General features: G+C 43.9%; 1 protein-coding gene across 1 annotated transcript; it reads left to right on the forward strand.

Moving 5' to 3' along the window:
* The first annotated feature begins 386 nt into the window (after nt 1-386).
* Nucleotides 387-14113, forward strand: stx12 (syntaxin 12). Its single transcript, XM_029645469.2, has 10 exons — nt 387-493; nt 3682-3859; nt 4534-4603; nt 5601-5700; nt 6070-6207; nt 6317-6360; nt 6494-6599; nt 7455-7527; nt 10546-10628; nt 12266-14113. Exons 2-10 carry the CDS (start codon nt 3760-3762, stop codon nt 12356-12358), a joined length of 807 nt encoding a protein of 268 aa, XP_029501329.1. The 5' UTR covers nt 387-493; nt 3682-3759; the 3' UTR covers nt 12359-14113.
* Nucleotides 14114-19150: the final 5037 nt, after the last annotated feature.

The raw sequence follows: 19150 nt of genomic DNA on the forward strand, positions 1-19150 counted from the left end.
TTTATTTTTCTATCTGCGTGTTCTCTAACGATGTGTACTGCTAAATGTGCCCCAGTCTCTGTTGAGCAAAGTGAGAGCGCTGGTTTCATCAGCAGAAAACCACGAGTCACAAGGTTTCCCAGTGACTGAAAGGGAGGGACCCAATGGGCATCCCGCCCATTGAATGAATCCCACGCTGGACAGGATTTGAGATATTATTTTGCATGACTAAGCCTACTCTGAGTTTGTTTAGTTTCTGAATACCATTTTGCAGGTAATCGTCTTCTGCCCCCGATTGAAAGTTGTAAAACGCGTCAACATTTTTTTTTTAACAATATGTACGTAATTTTTTTTTTTATTACTCATATTTATTTATTACTGTTGGCGCCACCCAAAGGTTGTTTTTTTAATGTACGCAATGACGTCATTTGACAGTTTTGGGAGGCTAGCTTCTTGACGGAGGAACAAAGTGAAAGCACAGCGGATGTTTGATGTGCAACAGCCTACTAAACAAGTAAGATTGGGTAATTTTTTTTCAGTTTAAACCTGCGTTAATGTTTAACTCGCTGTTTGAAATTTTAAAAAGTCACATTTTGTTGACAAGCGTCTACAATTTGCTGGGAGCTGAGTAACGCATCTGATGTCTTTGTGCTAACGATTAGCATTGAAGCTAGCTAGCGCGGCTATTTTCAGCGTCATCAGAGCAGGCCTGTGTAAGCAATACAACTCCCAATTAAATTATACAATTTGGAAACATTCATTAACTTTATTAAACAACAGCTGTTTTGTGGAAAGCCAGTTAGCTTGCAAGCAAGCTACATAACTTTAGCTGTAAATCATCTAGCAAGCCAACTAGCTAGCAGCCATAACATAACTAGTTCAATTCGGAAGAAAAACCCGACGGCAACAAGGGCTAAATCTCGCTTGTGGTCTATTTAATAGTTTACCTACTCAATATCTGACTAGGTAGTTATGTGGCAGTCTGATGTTTTGGGAGTGAGAAACTGCTATTTCAAAATAGTGTGTCACTCAATACACTGTCTGATTTGCTACTGTGTGACCTGGCACTTTGTTCCCTGGAACTCTCCTGTCTAAAAGCTTGTGGAAGAGAAAATCCATTAAACCAATGATTGTCCTAAATGGCTAGATAGTGTTTGCTACTATGTGTATTTGAGCTGCTCCGGATGGATCGTGAAATAAGTGTGTGGAGTCATTACCTTTTAAATCATACTTCACACTAAAATAAAATATATTTATAAAGCCCCTTTTACATACATTTGTGACAGCACTTCTCTCCAGTTATGACTAGGCATTTAGCTGTTAATATGTAACTTGTGACACTTTGTAATAGGCCTATCTTAGGACAAACCTGACTGATACGTTTGATAATAGTTCTTACACTACTTGGACAAAAGTGGGTGGACACCTGCTTGTCGAACATCTGATTTAAAAAACCATGTTCATTAATATGGAGTTGGTCTCCTCTTTCCTGCTATAACAGACTCCACTTTTCAGGGAAGGCTTTCCACTGGATGTTGGAACATTGCTGCAGGGACTTGCTTCCATTCAGCCACGAGCGCTAGAGAGGTCGGGCACTGATGGGCGTTTAGACCTGGCTCGCAGTTGGCGTTCCAATTTGTTTGTCTTGAGGTCAGGGCTCTGCGCAGTCCAGTAAAATTCTTCCATACCGATCTGTAACGATTTCTATATTGACCTAGCTTTTTGCAAGGGGGCACTGTCATGCTAAAACATGAAAGGGCCTTCCCCAAACTGTTGCCACAAAGTTGGAAGCCCAGAATCATCTAGAATGTCATTGTTTGCTGTAGATTTAATTTCACATGAACTAAGGAGCCTAGCCCGAACCATGAAAAACAGCTCCAGACCATTATCCCTCCACCAAACTTTACAGTTGGTACTATGCATTGGTGCAGGTAGCGTTCTCCTGGCATCCGCCAAACCCAGATTTGTCCTTCGGACTGCCAGATGGTGAAGCGTGATTCATCACTCCAGAGAACGCCTTTCCACTGCTTCAGAGTCCAATGGCGGCGAGCTTTACACCACTCCAGCCGATGCTTGACAATGCGCATGGTGAACTTTGGCCTGTGTGCAGATGCTCGACTATTGAAACTAATTTCATGAAGCTCCCTATGTGGGCTGACTGCTTCCAGAGTCAGTTTGGAACTCGGTAGTAAGTGTTGCAACCGAAGACAGACGATTTGTACATGCTTCAGCGGTCCTGTTGTGTGAGCTTGTGTGGCCTACCACTTCACAGCTAAGCTGTTGTTGCTCCAACTTACAGGTGACCGGGGCAGCTATAGCAGGGTAGAAATTTGACGAAACTGACTTGTTGGACGGTGCCACGTTGAAAGTCACTGAGCTCTTCAGTAAGGCCATTCTACATCCAATGTTTGTTTATGGAGATTGCATGGCGGTGTGCTCGATTTTTATACATCTGTCAGCAAAGGGTGTTGCTGAAATAGCCGAATCCACTCATTTGAAGGGGTGTCCACCTGTTGGAAGGTGAACCTTCGCCCCAGTCTGAGGCCCTGGGGGCTAAGCAGCAGGTTTTCATCAAGGATCTCTTTGTACATTGCTCCGTTCATCTTTCCGTTGATTCCTGACACCACAATACTTCACCGTAGGGATGGTACCAGGTTTCTTCCAGACGTGACGCTTGGCATTCAGGCCAAAGAGTTCAATCTTGGTTTCATCAGATCAGAGAATGTTGTTTCTCATTGTCAGAGTCCTTTAGGTGCCTTTTGGAACACTCCAAGCGGGCTGTCACGTGCCTTTTACTGAGGAGTGGCTTCTGTCTGGACACTCTACCATAAAGGCCTGATTGGTGGAGTGCTGCAGAGATGGTTGTCCTTGTCTGATTGTCTGGTTCTCCCATCTCCACAGAGTAACTCTGGAGCTCTGTCAGAGTGACCATCGGGTTATTGGTCAACTCCCTGACCAAGACCCTTCTCCCCCGACTGCTCAGTTTAGCCGGGCGGCCAGCTCTAGGAAGAGTCTTGGTGGTTCCAAACTTCTTCCATTTAAGTATGATGGAGACCACTGTGTTCTTGGAGAATTTCAATGCTGCCGAAATGTTTTGGCACCCTTCCACAGATCTGTGCCTCGACACCATCCTGTTACGGAGCTCAACCGACAATTCCTTCGACCTCATGTCTTGGTTTTTGTTCTGACATGCACTGTCAACTGTGGGACCTTTATATAGACAGGTGTGTGCCTTTCCAAATCATGTCCAATCAATTGAATTTACCACAGGTGGACTCCGATCAAGTTATAGAAACATCTCAAGGATTATCAATGGAAACAGGATGCACCTGAGCTCAATTTCGAGTCTCATAGCAAAGGGTCTGAATACTTATGTAAATGTATTTATTTTATTTTTTATATATATGTAAATGTAAAAATAAAAATAAATAAAAATATTTTAGTTTTTTTTGCTTTGTCATTATGGGGTATTGTGTGTAAATTGATGAGGAAAATAAGTAATTTAATCCTTTTTAGAATAAGGCTGTAAAGTAACAAAGTTGGGGAAGGGGTCTGAATACTTTCCGAATGCACTATATAGTGGACATCATGCTCTATTCTCCATTATTAACAGCTGGATAGGATTTTTAGGCTGTGTCCCAGATTGCACCCTCTGTATATCTCTGTCTTGATAACAACATTTTTAAACAACTTTCTCCTCAGAGTTTTCCCAATACACCTGCCACGCAACCACCCAACAGTCTTCACCGTGACACCTAAGAGCACGCCACACTGGCAGCAATGTCTTATAGTAAAGCAGACAGCTATCGCACCCAGCCTCGGGACTCCAATACCCTCATCCAGACATGCAGCTCAAACATCCAGAAGATCACACAGAACAGTAAGTATTGCTGCAGAAAGAGAAGAGTTGATGTGATGGAGATAATTCAGTCAGTACTTTAATGATCTATACATGATGTATCCAATAGCCTACATCAGGGCTGCCCAACCCTCTTCCTGGAGATCTACTGTCCTGTAGGTTTTCAGTCTTAACCTTCTTCCTGGAGATCTACTGTCCTGTAGGTTTTCAGTCTTAACCCTCTTCCTGGAGATCTACTGTCCTGTAGGTTTTCAGTCCAACCCTCTTCCTGGAGATCTACTGTCCTGTAGGTTTTCAGTCCAACCCTTCCTGGAGCACTATCTGTAGGTTTTCAGCTAACCTTCTTCCTGGAGATCTTGTCCTGTAGGTTTTCAGTCTTAACCCTCTTAGTAGAATCCAGGTTTTCAGTCTTAACCCTCTTCCTGGAGGGTTGGGTTTTCAGTCCAACCCTAATTTAGCATATCTGATTCAAGAGGTCTTGTTAGATCACCAGTAGAAAGTTAAAGGGTTGGACTGAATAGATCACCACAACCCACTATAGATCACCAGGAAGAGGGTTGGACTGAAAACCCACAATACTATAGATCACCAGGAAGAAGGTTGGACTGAAAACCTACAGGACAGTAGACCACCAGGAAGAGGGTTATGCAGCCCTGGCCTACAGTTTAGAGAATGTACGTCTTCTCTCTTCCCAGCTGCTCAGATAAAGAGCATGGTGAATCAGCTGGGGACGAGACAAGACACAAGCCAACTGCAGGACCGTCTGTAAGTATTCTCAAAATGTTTTGCTTGTACATACGCTGATAAACGTATTCATGTACATACAGTACTAGTCAAGTTTGGACACACCTACTCATTCCAGGGTTTTTTCTTTATTTGTACTATTTTCTACATTGTAGAATAATAGTGAAGACATCAAAATTATGAACTAGCACATATGGAATCATGTAGTAACCAAAAAAGTGTTAAACAAATCAAAATATGTTATGTTTGAGATTATTAAAAGTAGCCACCCTTTGCCTTGATGACAGCTTTGCAGTCGCAAAAATCATCAAGGGCTATGATGAAACTGGCTCTCATGAGGACCGCCACAGGAAAGGAAGACCTAGAGTTACCTCTGCTGCAGAGGATAAGCTCATTTGAGTTACCAGCCTCAGAACTTGCAACCCAAATAAATGCAAATACAATCTGCAGGATAATAACCCAAAACACACCTCCAGGCTGTGTAAGGGATATTTGACCAAGAAGGAGAATGATGGAGTGCTGCATCAGTTGACCTGGCGTCCACAATCACCCGACCTCAACCCAATTGAGATGGTTTGGGACGAGTTGGACCGCAGAGTGAAGGAAAAGCAGCAACAAGTGCTCAGCATATGTGGGAGCTCCTTCACGACTGTTGGAAAAGCATTCCAGGTGATGCTGTTTGAGAGAATGCCAAGTGTGTGCAAAGCTGTCATCAAGGCAAAGGGTGGCTACTTTGAAGAATCTAAAATATATTTTGATTACTGATTATTGATTTTTTTTGGTTACTACATAATTCCATATGTGTTATTTCATATTTGTTGTCTTCACTATTATTCTACAATATAGTAAAATAAAGAAAAACCCTTGACTGAGTAGGTGAGTGCAAACTTTTGACTGGTAATGTACTTACAGTACATACACTGACAAACTTGTTAATGTGCTGTATACAGAACAGTGTGTGTGTTCTATGTTTCTCCCTGAGAGTTTAGTATCTCCCTTACTGTTCATGTTCTTTCAGGCAGCACATACAGCACTTTACAAACCAGCTGGCCAAGGAGACCAACAAGCACCTGAAAGACCTGGGCTCCGTCTCACTATCTTCAGCACCTTCAGAGCAGGTTTGTGTGTGGGACGGACATCCCAACAATGACAATGGGAGTTCCTTGAGTAACCTTTTGTGTGTTTGAATGGCTCCAGGTTGAAGTTTCCCATAGGTACAGATCTAGTATCCCCTCTTCCCCGATCCTAACCTTAACCGTTAGTGGGGGAAATGCAAAACTGGCCCAAGATCTAGGGGGGAACTCGGTGCCTGGGGGGGAACTCTGTGCCTGGGGGGAACTCTGTGCCTGGGGGGGACTCGGTGCCTAGGGGGGCTCGGTGCCTAGGGGGAACTCGGTGCCTAGGGGGGGGGACTCGGTGACAGTGACAACTCCTTGACAGGGACAATGTGTTTGAATGACCCATTTCTTCTTCGTCTCAACCCACAGAGGCAACAGAAGATCCAGAAGGACCGGCTGATGAATGAATTCTCCGCTGCCCTCAACAACTTCCAGGCCGTACAGCGCCAGGCAGCACAGAAGGAGAAGGAGTCTGTGGCCAGAGCCAGAGCTGGTTCCCGTCTCTCTGTAAGGCTTTGAAAATACAGATAGAACAATGGCTGGAATGCTGAGTATCATACCATTGGCAGGTTTTCTATGATCATACTTCAAGTGATGTCTGGTTCCTCTCTGTCAGGCTGAAGATGGTGCCTCTGAGGAACAGCTCGTGTCTTTTGATAAGTAGGTTCAAGCTTCTCTGAGGGAGGATGTTTTGATACTTCTCTACTCCAGGATATGGTGCCTGGTTTCTTAAATATTGTTTGTATCTCCTTCTCTCCATACAAGTGTTTCTTCGCTCTTTCTTTTTTTGTAGCCAAGAAGATTGGGGTCAGACAACCACACAGACGACAGAGGAGGCCATAACAGAAGAGGACTTGGAGCTTATCAAGGAGAGAGAGACCAACATCAGACAGCTGGAGGTCAGTCTGTTTCTCTCTGCCTGTCCCCACCCCACCTCCTTCAATCTGAAATAGTGGTCATGTCCCTTATTATACCCGGTTCCCTACATTGTGAATAGGGTGCTGGTCCAAACTAATGCCCAGGGGAATAGGGTGCTGGTCCAAACTAATGCCCAGGGGAATAGGGTGCTGGTCCAAACTAATGCCCAGGGGAATAGGGTGCTGGTCCAAACTAATGCCCAAACTAATGCCCAGGGGAATGCCCAGAGGGGGCTGGTCCAAACTAATGCCCAGGGGAATAGGGTGCTGGTACAAACGAATGCCCAGGGGAATAGGGTGCTGGTCCAAACGAATGCCCAGGGGAATAGGGTGCTGGTCCAAACGAATGCCCAGGGGAATAGGGTGCTGGTCCAGGGGAATAGGGTGCTGGTCCAAACGAATGCCCAGGGGAATAGGGTGCTGGTCCAAACGAATGCCCAGGGGAATAGGGTGCTGGTCCAAACGAATGCCCAGGGGAATAGGGTGCCCTTCAGGATGCAACCAGAGCCTGTGGACCAATGCTCATCACATTTTTTACATTTATTTTTTATTTAACTAAGCAAGTCTGTTAAGAACAAATTCTTATTTTACAATGACTGCCAAACCCTAACACGGGCGACGTTGGGCCAATTGTGCCCCCAAACACATCCGGTTGTAATACAGCCTGGATTCTAACCAGGGTGTCTGTAGTGACGCCTCTAGCACTGAGATGCAGTGCCTTAGACCTCTGCGCCACTCGGGAGCACATGGAATAAACAGGAATGCTTTACCTTTCTCATTGAGTTATGTGTTATTTCAGCGTTGCCTTTTTTATTGAGTTATATTGTGTCATTTCAGTCGGACATCTTGGATGTGAACCAGATCTTCAAGGATCTAGCAGTGATGATCCATGATCAGGGAGAGATGATTGGTGAGTCCCATCACTGTTGTAGTACTGGTGCCCAATCAGTACAGTGCCCAATCAGTACAGTGCCCAATCAGTACAGTGCCCAATCAGTACAATGCCCAATCAGTACAGTGCCCAATCAGTACAGTGCCCAATCAGTACAATGCCCAATCAGTACAGTGCCCAATCAGTACAGTGCCCAATCAGTACAGTGCCCAATCAGTACAGTGCCCAATCAGTTACTTCCTTCATAAAAACCACGTCTGAAACATGATTTGAACTCTCTAAAAAAAAATAACTGACCCCAAAACATCTGTATTATAGTATTCATACCCCTTGACTTATTCCACATTTTGTTGTTGCAGCCTGAATTCAAAATATATTAAATATACACTGCTCAAAAAAATAAAGGGAACACTTAAACAACACAATGTAACTCCAAGTCAATCACACTTCTGTAAAATCAAACTGTCCACTTAGGAAGCAACACTGATTGACAATACATTTCACATGCTGTTGTGCAAATGGAATAGACAACAGGTGGAAATTATAGGCAATTAGCAAGACACCCCCAATAAAGGAGTGGTTCTGCAGGTGGTGACCACAGACCACTTCTCAGTTCCTATGCTTCCTGGCTGATGTTTTGGTCACTTTTGAATGCTGGCGGTGCTTTCACTCTAGTGGTAGCATGAGACGAGTCTACAACCCACACAAGTGGCTCAGGTAGTGCAGCTCATCCAGGATGGAACATCGATGCGAGCTGTGGCAAGAAGGTTTGCTGTGTCTGTCAGCGTAGTGTCCAGAGCATGGAGGCGCTATCAGGGGACAGGCCAGTACATCAGGAGACGTGGAGGAGGGCGCAGGAGGGCAACAACCCAGCAGCAGGACCGCTACCTCTGCCTTTGTGCAAGGAGGAGCACTGCCAGAGCCCTGCAAAATGACCTCCAGCAGGCCACAAATGTGCATGTGTCTGCTCAAACGGTCAGAAACAGACTCCATGAGGATGGTATGAGGGCCCGACGTCCACAGGTGGGGGTTGTGCTTACAGCCCAACACCGTGCAGGACGTTTGGCATTTGCCAGAGAACACCAATATTGGCAAATTCGCCACTGGCGCCCTGTGCTCTTCACAGATGAAAGCAGGTTCACACTGAGCACGTGACAGACGTGACAGAGTCTGGAGACGCCGTGGAGAACGTTCTGCTGCCTGCAACATCCTCCAGCATGACCAGTTTGGCGGTGTGTCAGTCATGGTGGCATTTCTTTGGGGGCCGCACAGCCCTCCATGTGCTCGCCAGAGATAGCCTGACTGCCATTAGGTACCGAGATGAGATCCTCAGACCCCTTGTGAGACCATATGCTGGTGCGGTTGGCCCTGGGTTCCTCCTAATGCAAGACAATGCTAGACCTCATGTGGCTGGAGTGTGTCAGCAGTTCCTGCAAGAGGAAGGCATTGATGCTATGGACTGGCCCGCGCGTTCCCCAGACCTGAATCCAATTGAGCACATCTGGGACATCATGTCTCGCTCCATCCACCAACGCCACGTTGCACCACAGACTGTCCAGGAATTGGCGGATGCTTTAGTCCAGGTCTGGGAGGAGATCCCTCAGGAGACCATCCGCCACCTCATCAGGAGCATGCCCAGGCGTTGTAGGGAGGTCATACAGGCACGTGGAGGCCACACACACTACTAAGCCTCATTTTGACTTGTTTTAAGGACATTACATCAAAGTTGGATCAGCCTGTAGTGTGGTTTTCCACTTTAATTTTGAGTGTGACTCCAAGTCCAGACCTCCATGGGTTGATAAATTTGATTTCCATTGATACTTTTTGTGTGATTTTGTTGTCAGCACATTCAACTATGTAAAGAAAAAAAGTATTTAATAAGAATATTTCATTCATTCAGATCTAGGATGTGTTATTTTAGTGTTCCCTTTGTTTTTTTGAGCAGTGTATATATTTTCTTACCCATCTACACACAATACCCCATAATGGCAAAATGAAAATATGTTTTTAGAAATTGTAGAAAATGTATTAAAAATTAAATACAGAAATATCTAATTTACATAAGTATTCACACCTCTGAGTCAATAATTTATCTTTCTGGGTAAAACATTTGCCCATTATTCTTTAAAAAAATTATTCAACCTGCTGCTGAAATGTGAATTCATCTCTCAGTGTCTGGTGGAAAGTAGACTGAACAAGGCTTTCCTCTAGGATTTTGTCTGTGCTTAGATCCATTATGTTAATTTATTTATCCTGAAAAACTCCCCAGTCCTTAACGATTACAAGCATTCCCATAACATGATGCAGCCACCACTGTGCTTGAAAATATGAAGAGTGATACTCAGTAATGTGTTGTGTTGGATTTGTCCCAAACATAACACTTTGTATTTTGGACAAAACGTGAATTGGTTTGCCACATTCTTTGCAATATTACTTTAGTGCCTTGTTGCAAACAGAATGCGTGTTTTGGAATATTTGTGTTCTATACAGGCTTCCTTCTTTTCACTCTTGTTAATTAGGTTAGTATTGTGGAGTAACTACAATATTGTTGATCCATCCAGAGTTTTCTCCTTTCACAGCCATTAAACTGTTTTAAAGTCACCATTGGCCTCATGGTGAATTCGCTGACTGGTTTCCTTCCTCTCCGGCAACTGAGTTAGGAAGGACGCCTATATATCTGTAGAGTGAGTCCATGCAACTTATGTGACTTGTTAAGCAATTTTTTACTCCTGAACTTATTTAGGCTTGCCATAACAAAGGAGTTGAATACTTGTTGACTGAAGACATTTGGAAAAATGTTAAAAAAAACACAATACCACTTTCACATTATGGGGTATTGTGTGTAGGTCCATGACACAAAATCTCAATTTAATCAATTTTAAATTCAGGCTCTAACACAACAAAATGTGGAAAAAGTCAAGGGGTGTGACTACGTTCTGAAGGCACGATACATGTGTGTAAAAAAAATAATCTGCCGTACCTTAAGGCAGTAATAAGCTGAGCCAGTATGTCTGACCTTCTGTGTTTACACCACAGACAGCATAGAGGCCAACGTGGAGAGTGCTGAGGTCCACGTAGACCGAGGGACAGAACAGCTCCAGAGAGCCTCCTACTACCAGGTAAGACTGAATGTCACTGCGGCAGAGTAAGTGTGTGTCTGCTGCTAGCTAGCGATGACTGCCGACAAAATGAGGGAACCCATTACATTTCAATAGAAGGAAAGTGCATCACGGTGAACTGAGTTTGAACAAAGTGTGAACAGAACATTAAGTTGACAAAAGCTGAACATTATGCGAATTCCAGGCGATATCATAGCATGATATATAATGGTGTAACTGACCAATCGAGGATCGTTATAGCTTCCAGCCCGTGCTTGATTGGCTGTTGATGCCTTGGAGAAGTGGGTATACTCTAATTTTCTAAATGGCCTTCCCGGTGTAGGAAAGGGGTGTGAACAATTCGGAGAAACGGTGGCGTGTACTCTGAATGACCTAAATCATGGCAATGACCATGATATGGTCATGGACCATGATATCTAGAATGAAACAATAGGCTCAACCCTTATGGCTGATACGTTAGGCTAAGGGACCCGATAAGCACAGAGTTCAGAAAAAGCAGCTTACCGACCAGAGCCTGGGCTCGACCCCAGAGTCTCTGGTGGCACAGCGTTACATGAGAACGGGATAGTTCCTGCACTTCACCTCAGCTAAAGGCTTGGATGCTACTTGCTGCTGAGATCAGCAACAAAGCGCTTTGCTGGAGGAGAGTTATGGGTAACAAAACAAGGCCTAGACTACATTTCTACGCTAATATTACTATTCTTGTATAACCTTTATTCTTTATTTTTTCAACAAAAGAAAATACCCCCTTTTTCTCCTCAATTTCGTGGTATCCAATTGTTAGTAGTTACTGTCTTGTCTCATCGCTACAACTCCCGTACGGGCTCGGGAGAGACGAAGGTCGAGAGCCATGCATCCTCCGAAACACAACCCAACCAAGCCGCACTGCTTCTTAACACAGCGCACATCCAACCCGGAAGCCAGCTGCACCAATGTGTCGGAGGAAACACTGTGCACCTGGCAACCTTGGTTAGCGCGCACTGCGCCCGGCCCGCCACAGGAGTCGCTAGTGCGCGATGAGACAAATCAAATTTAATTTATATAGCCCTTCGTACATCAGCTGATATCTCAAAGTGCTGTACAGAAACCCAGCCTATTTAATCTAGTGGGAATGGTGGCTACCTGTTCAAGTCAGGGCCTAAACCTCATAACCTGTCCCTTAAACTCTTCCGGTCCGGTGCTGAAACCTTTGAGCCGACTTTCGCCTGGTGCAACAAGCGCCGGGCCACATTATCTACCCTGGGTGCGGAATAATATAGGTTTCTTCTATGTTTTCACACTCGCACTTTTCACACCCATATATATTTGCCAAGTATTTTACTGACTTGCATTTGTGTAGGCTACGTTGTTCATGATTGATTCGCCGTGTACCCTCCACCTACACTACTTTGATACACGTCAGTGGGGATTGAGGAGTGAGTATAGACAAAGCCCACCGAAAAGAAAATGTGCGTATACGATGTAATACCCTCCGCTACACCACTGAGCACGACCTAGCATGCTGTGGGTTTGCTGCTTGATAAAAAGATCGCCCACATAGCGTTGAGCCGTCGTCATTCAATTAATCGGTGCCATGATGTTTTCTGCACATCGACTGTCACCAACCTACCATCCCTCTACTCTTTTTCTCCCCTCAGCAAAAGTCCCGTAAGAAGATGTGCATTCTGGCTATGGTCTTGTCCATAGTACTGACCATACTAGGCATCATCATCTGGCAAGCCACCAAATGAGAAGAGAGACAGACAACCCTCCTCTCTTTCACATCTTTATTTATTTCATTCCCCCACCCAACCTGAAACACCAGCCCGGGATGGATACTCACCCAACCTGAAACACCAGCCCGGGATGGATCCCCTCCAACCTGAAACACCAGCCCGGGATGGATCCCCTCCAACCTGAAACACCAGCCCGGGATGGATCCTCACCCAACCTGAAACACCAGCCCGGGATGGATCCCCTCCAACCTGAAACACCAGCCCGGGATGGATCCTCACCCAACCTGAAACACCAGCCCGGGATGGATCCTCACCCAACCTGAAACACCAGCCCGGGATGGATCCTCACCCAACCTGAAACACCAGCCCGGGATGGATCCTCACCCAACCTGAAACACCAGCCCGGGATGGATCCTCACCCAACCTGAAACACCAGCCCGGGATGGATCCTCACCCAACCTGAAACACCAGCCCGGGATGGATCCTCACCCAACCTGAAACACCAGCCCGGGATGGATCCTCACCCAACCTGAAACACCAGCCCGGGATGGATCCTCACCCAACCTGAAACACCAGCCCGGGCTGGATCCCCTCCAACCTGACACACCAGCCCGGGCTGGATGCCCGGAGCGATGCCCAGCTAGCTCACTGTTGCCAGGGTCAGGGGAGTGGCATCAGGGCAAAGCGATGGGTCTGGGATATGTAACCTGACACTCCCTACCGTAGCTCAAGGTCTCCAGCTAACCTCCTGTCTCATTTACCCTGAGACAAGGCAGTAGTATTTCTATTCAAATGAAGGAGAGTATTGGAGTGAAATGGGGCGGGAGAGTGTGGATTAATATAAAGATATTCTGTTTAATTCTACTTGTGATATTTACTACACTAACATTCATTGTATTTCCAGACACATAATACATCATTGTTGTTATATCATTGTTGATGAACTATTATATATATATATCAATTGGGGACGGACACCGATATGGAGAAAAAAAAATAAAACTGTTGTTTTTGTAAATTCATCTCTGGGTTTTGTAGGGAGATAAATGATTTTGGTAACCTGTACATTTCCTGCACCTTTCTGGTATGTAAAACAGTTTAGAGTGCCACACTCCATTGAAGTTATAGGAGAGGTTTCCTGAACACAGATTGAGCCTCGATGGCGATTCTGCATTGAGCTTGCATTTTAGTCCAGGACTAGTCTTAATATGTGTCCGGGAAAACCACCCCATGGTCCTTATATTGCTCAGGTGAGATCAGGTTCTGATAGTGAACCTTTTTTTTTTTTTTTTTAATTTTAAATCCAACTGTCTACATGATAATAACAAACTCTCTGGTCGTAATAAACACATTTATTAACACTGTTGAAGAGCAAACCTTTTAGCAGTTTCCAAAACACTGATTTAAGCTTCAAATTATTTGTAATTACGTTTCCGGCACCTTACCAACCATCCGCTCAATTCTTTTTTTCTTTTTATCATCCCGCGGTTCAAATCTAGTTTATAATCCCTGTCGTAGATGGTGTTGACTGGATACGATGACCATAGTTGTTGATGTGCTGTAAAACTTCATTTATGACTGATGTTCTCGTTATGATGCAATTCTTTTGTAATATATTACAATCTTGGACTATAAACCCATTATAATGACAATATTATATCTGTTAATTGCAACCATAGTTTTAAAAACAAAACAAAAGTAATTGTCAGCCTGTTTTATTGATATCTATGGCTTCTATCAATATGCTTAAATAAAAAATCTTAAATACAAGTTCCTTTTTGTGAGACTTTTTTGTCATGACTTTTCCTTCCAAATAGACAATAGTGTAAATATAATCACTGTTGTACCTTGTAAAGCTGTTTTTATATGTCTTTTTATTATCCAGCTTATAATTGTTATAATTTTTTTCATATTTTAGGGGGTGGATCAGCTTGAATATTGTAGATTCCATCCAATGTAATTATCTGCATAATTTCTAATCCCCCATATATTTTTTTTCGTAAATATATTTATTGAATTTGACCTTTTTTTATTTAACTAGGCAAGTCAATTAAGAACAAATTCTTATGTTCAATGACTGCCTAGGAACAGTGGGTTAACTGCCTTGTTCAGGGGCATAACGACATATTTTTACCTTGTCGGCTCGGGGATTCGATCTTGCAACTTTTGGTTACGAGTGCAACGCTCTAACCACTAGGCTACCTGCTGTAAATATATAAAATATATAGTTTCCTTTTATTATTTTCCTCTACCCCTACACTTAGGTTTCTACTTCCAGCTTATACATACTATATATATTTTACGGGCACATTATATTTTACTTTAGTTAACTTGTTATTTTTTTGTCCCATTCAATCCCTCCCATCTTTCTCTGAACACTCCAGGTTTGACTTCTATTTGACATATATTTTTCAACTGTGAGGTTTCAAAAAGTTCTGAACCTTTCTATTCTCATAGGTTCTACCAATTGTAAATGAAAGATAAACATTTAAAATCACCCAGCAGTGCTATTTGCAGAGTTGTCCTTCTTCAAACATTCCTGAACCTGCCACCAAAAAGAAGTTACATGTGGGGACAGTACCAAAACAAATGATCTAATGATTCTGTCTCTTCGCAGAAAAAGCTGCAGAGCTGGGATGGTTCTATCCCCCATATACAGTACTAGTCACAAGTTTAGACACATCTAATCATTCAAGGGTTTTCATTTATTTTACTGTTTTTTTTTTTTTACATTGTAGAATAATAGTGAAGACGTCAAAACTATGAAATAACACACATGGAATCATGTAGTAACCAAAAAAAGTGTTAAACACATCAAAATATATTTTAGATTCTTCAAAGTAGCCACCTTTTGCCTTAATGGCAGCTTTGCACACTCTTGGTATTCTCTCAACCAGCTTCATGAGGTAGTCACCTGGATTGCATTTCAATTAACAAGTTTGCAAAGCTGCCATCAACGACCTTGTACCTAGCCGGTGGGGATTCCGGTGGGGTGCCCCCACCCAGGCAGTGGCAGTGCTGGCAACACTAGCTGCAGTAACCCATGGGGAGGGGGTCACACTCAGACATTCAGAGAGGGGGTATATTATTGTGACGCTGGTGGCACAAAATCAAAAGTCTGACTGCGTGGAGATGCTTGGGAATATGGTCAATACGGGGGACCTGTTTCAGGGAAAGGTGTACATTTGACCTCCATCATCAAGGACGTGACAATGTGAAATAAAATATCTTAATTTCTGCCCATTTTTTTGCGCAGTCTTGCAGCTGCAACAGTAAGTGCATTTGTAAATCAGGACCTTTCTTGAGTTGGGCTCTGGGATGGTACAACTGTAGAGAATGGGAGTTTATGGTTGTGTGAGGGGAAAGGGTTGAGTGTGTGTGGGTATCCCACAACTGTTGCGAAGGAGTAAAAGATGTTAGGGTCAATAGAGGATGATCCACAGCTATATATAATACAAATCGAGGTGAGGGCGATGGAAAGGCATTTGATCTACTTCAATTTGGTAAATGGCACTGTGTGCTCGTTTCGAAGGATGGATCTTAAGTTAAGAACAAATTCTTATTTTCAATGACAGCCTAGGAACAGTGGGTTAACTGCCTGTTCAAGGGCAGAACGACAGATTTGTACCTTGTCAGCTCAGGGATATGAACTTGCATCCTTTCGGTTACTAGTCCAATGCTCTAACCACTAGGCTACCCTGCCGCCCCAATGATTTGGAAAGGTACACACCTCTGTCTATATAAAGGTCCCACAGTTGACAGTGTGTGTCAGAACAAAAACCAAGCCAGGAGGTCGAAGGTATTGTCGGTAGAGCTCCGAGACAAGATTGTGTTGAGGCACAGATCTGGGGAAGGGTACCAAAAAATGTCTGCAGCATTGAAGGTCCCCAAGAACACAGTGGCCTCCATCATTCTTAAATTGAAGAAGTGTGGAACTACCAAGACTCTTCCTAGAGCTGGCTGCCTGGCTAAACTGAGCAAGCTGGGGAGAAGTGCCTTGGTCAGGGAGGTGACCAAGCATGTTATGGTCACTCTAACAGAGCTCCAGAGTTCCTCTGTGGAGATGGGAGAACCTTCCAGAAGGACAACCTTCTCTGCAGCACTCCAAAAATAAGGCCTTTATGGTAGAGTGGCCAGACGGAAGCCACTACTCAGTAAATGGCACATGACAGCACCTAAAGGACTCTCAGAACATGAGAAACAAGATTCTCTGGTCTGATGAAACCAAGATTGAACTCTTTGGCCTGAATGCCAAGCGCCACGTCTGGAGGAAACAGTGAAGCATGGTGGTGGCAGCATCATGATGTGGGGATGTTTTTCAGCAGCAGGGACTGGGAGACTAATCAGGATCGAGGGAAAGATGAACGGAGCAAAGTACAGAGAGATCCTTGATGAAAACCTGCTCCAGAGCGCTTCACCTTCCAACAGGACAACGACCCTAATCACACAGCCAAGACAACACAGGAGTGACTTCAGGCCAAGTCTCTGAATGTTGAGTGACCCAGTCAGAGCCCGGACTTGTGTGTATTTTTCAGTGATCCGATACGTAATATAGTACACATCATAATTTGGTTGTAATCCATAGAGGTTGGAACAAGTATCTATTTCCTCTGAGGTTGTGGAGGGGTCAACATTGTGGATTTTATATTGTTGTTGGATCTGATTTTAATAGTTAACATTTTGATGGCCATAATAAATAGTTATGCTGATAGTGGACAACCATGTTTTACTCCTCTTGACAGTTTAAAACTTTCTGAGATGTAGACATTGTTTACTATTTTACACCTAGGGTTACTGTACATAATATTGTATAAGAGATCCTCCTAAAATTGAAAATATTCCAGGCATTTATATATAAACTCCAGTCATACTTTATCAAAAGCCTTTTCAAAGTCAGCTATGAATACCAGGCCTGGTTTCCCAGATTTTTCATAGTGTTCTATTGTTTCCAGTACTTGTCTTATATTATCTCCAATGTATTGTCCATGTAAAATAAAAAATAAAAAACCTGTCTGATTAGGATGAATAATATCCGACAATACCTTTTTAATTCTATGTGAATCGCATTTTGCTCGATTTGTTTTTGCTTCACCATGTTGACGTGTAAGGGGCCTCCAATTTTTCAATGTACTGGATCGTTATAATGGTGTTATAATGGAGTTATAATGGTGTTATAATGGCGTTATAATGGCGTTATAATGGTGTTATAATGGCGTTATAATGGCGTTATAATGGCGTTATAATGGCGTTATAATGGTGTTATAATGGTGTTATAATGGAGTTATAATGGTGTTATAATGGAGTGGTTAAAACATGCTAATAACGGTCCGCTGAGTACATAATGAAAGGTTTGGTATACCATTCTTATCTATCTTCTCACAACTGAAATGAAAGTTAAAGCCGTTCTCTGTTATATAAGGTGAAATGCAAAACATACAATCTTATATGTGAAGTAGAAGTTGTGACCTCAGTCAGCAGGGGTCAGTGGAGCTCTGACTACAGGCTGAGGAAAACAGTTATGACCTTAGCCAGCAGGTGTCAGTGCAGTTCTGACTACAGGCTGAGGAAAACAGTTATGACCTCAGCCAGCAGGGGTCAGTGGAGCTCTGACTACAGGCTAAGGAAAACAGTTATGACCTCAACCAGCAGGGGTCAGTGGAGCTCTGACTACAGGCTGAGGAAAACAGTTATGACCTCAACCAGCAGGGGTCAGTGGAGCTCTGACTACAGGCTGGGGAAAACAGTTGTGACCTCAGCCAGCAGGGGTCGGTGGAGCTCTGACTACAGGCTGAGGAAAACAGGTATGACCTCAGCCAGCAGGGGTCAGTGGAGCTCTGACTACAGGCTGAGGAAAACAGTTATGACCTCAGCCAGCAGGGGTCAGTGGAGCTCTGACTACAGGCTGAGGAAAACAGTTATGACCTCAGCCAGCAGGGGTTAGTGGAGCTCTGACTACAGGCTGAGGAAAACAGTTATGACCTCAGCCAGCAGGGGTTAGTGGAGCTCTGACTACAGGCTGAGGAAAACAGTTATGACCTCAGCCAGCAGGGGTCAGTGGAGCTCTGACTACAGGCTGAGGAAAACAGTTATGACCTCAGCCAGCAGGGGTCAGTGGAGCTCTGACTACAGGCTGGGGAGAACATGTAATTGTCTACACAACTTTAGTTCTAAAAGAGGAGCTGCAAACTACAAACCATCTGTTGAGACATACTCTAGTACTCTGAGTGCCTTCAGAAAGTATTCATACCCCTTGACCTATTCCACATTTTGTTGTCACAAAATTGAATTGAATTGAAAAGGGATGAAATATATTTTCTCACCCATCTACACACAATACCCTATAACGACAAAGTGAAATCATGTTTACATTTTTTTTGCAATTGTATTGGAAATACAGAGATTAACAATATATGCAAAAGTATGTGGACACTCCTTCAAATGAGTGGATTCAGCAATTTCAGCCACAGGTGTGTAAAATCGAGCCCACCTCCATGCAATCTCCATAGACAAACATTGGATGTAGAAAGGCCTTTCTGAAGTGATCAGTGACTTTCAATGTGGCACCGTCATAGGATGCCACCTTTCCAACAAGTTAGCTCATCAAATTTCTGCCCTGCTAGAGCTGCCCCGGTCAACTGTAAGTGCTGTTATTGTGAAGCGGAAATGTCTTGGAGCAACAACAGCTCAGCCGTGAAGTGGTAGGCCACGCAAGCTCACAGAACGGGACCGTTCGTTTGTCCTCTGTTGCAACACTCACTACCGAGTTCCAAACTGCTTCTGGAAGCAGCGTCAGCACAATAACTGTTC

Source organism: Oncorhynchus nerka, linkage group LG7 (assembly GCF_034236695.1).
Source record: "Oncorhynchus nerka isolate Pitt River linkage group LG7, Oner_Uvic_2.0, whole genome shotgun sequence".
In the NCBI taxonomy this organism is placed as follows: Eukaryota; Metazoa; Chordata; class Actinopteri; order Salmoniformes; family Salmonidae; genus Oncorhynchus; species Oncorhynchus nerka.

What these genes read in the sequence shown, in the direction of transcription:
- stx12 (XM_029645469.2), top strand. Translation starts at nt 3,760, where the DNA reads ATGTCTTATAGTAAAGCAGACAGCTATCGCACCCAGCCTCGGGACTCC. An exon ending in AGCCAACTGCAGGACCGTCT is followed by an intron (nt 4,604 to 5,600) that starts GTAAGTATTCTC and finishes ATGTTCTTTCAG; the next exon opens with GCAGCACATACAGCACTTTA. An exon ending in TGATCAGGGAGAGATGATTG is followed by an intron (nt 7,528 to 10,545) that starts GTGAGTCCCATC and finishes TTTACACCACAG; the next exon opens with ACAGCATAGAGGCCAACGTG.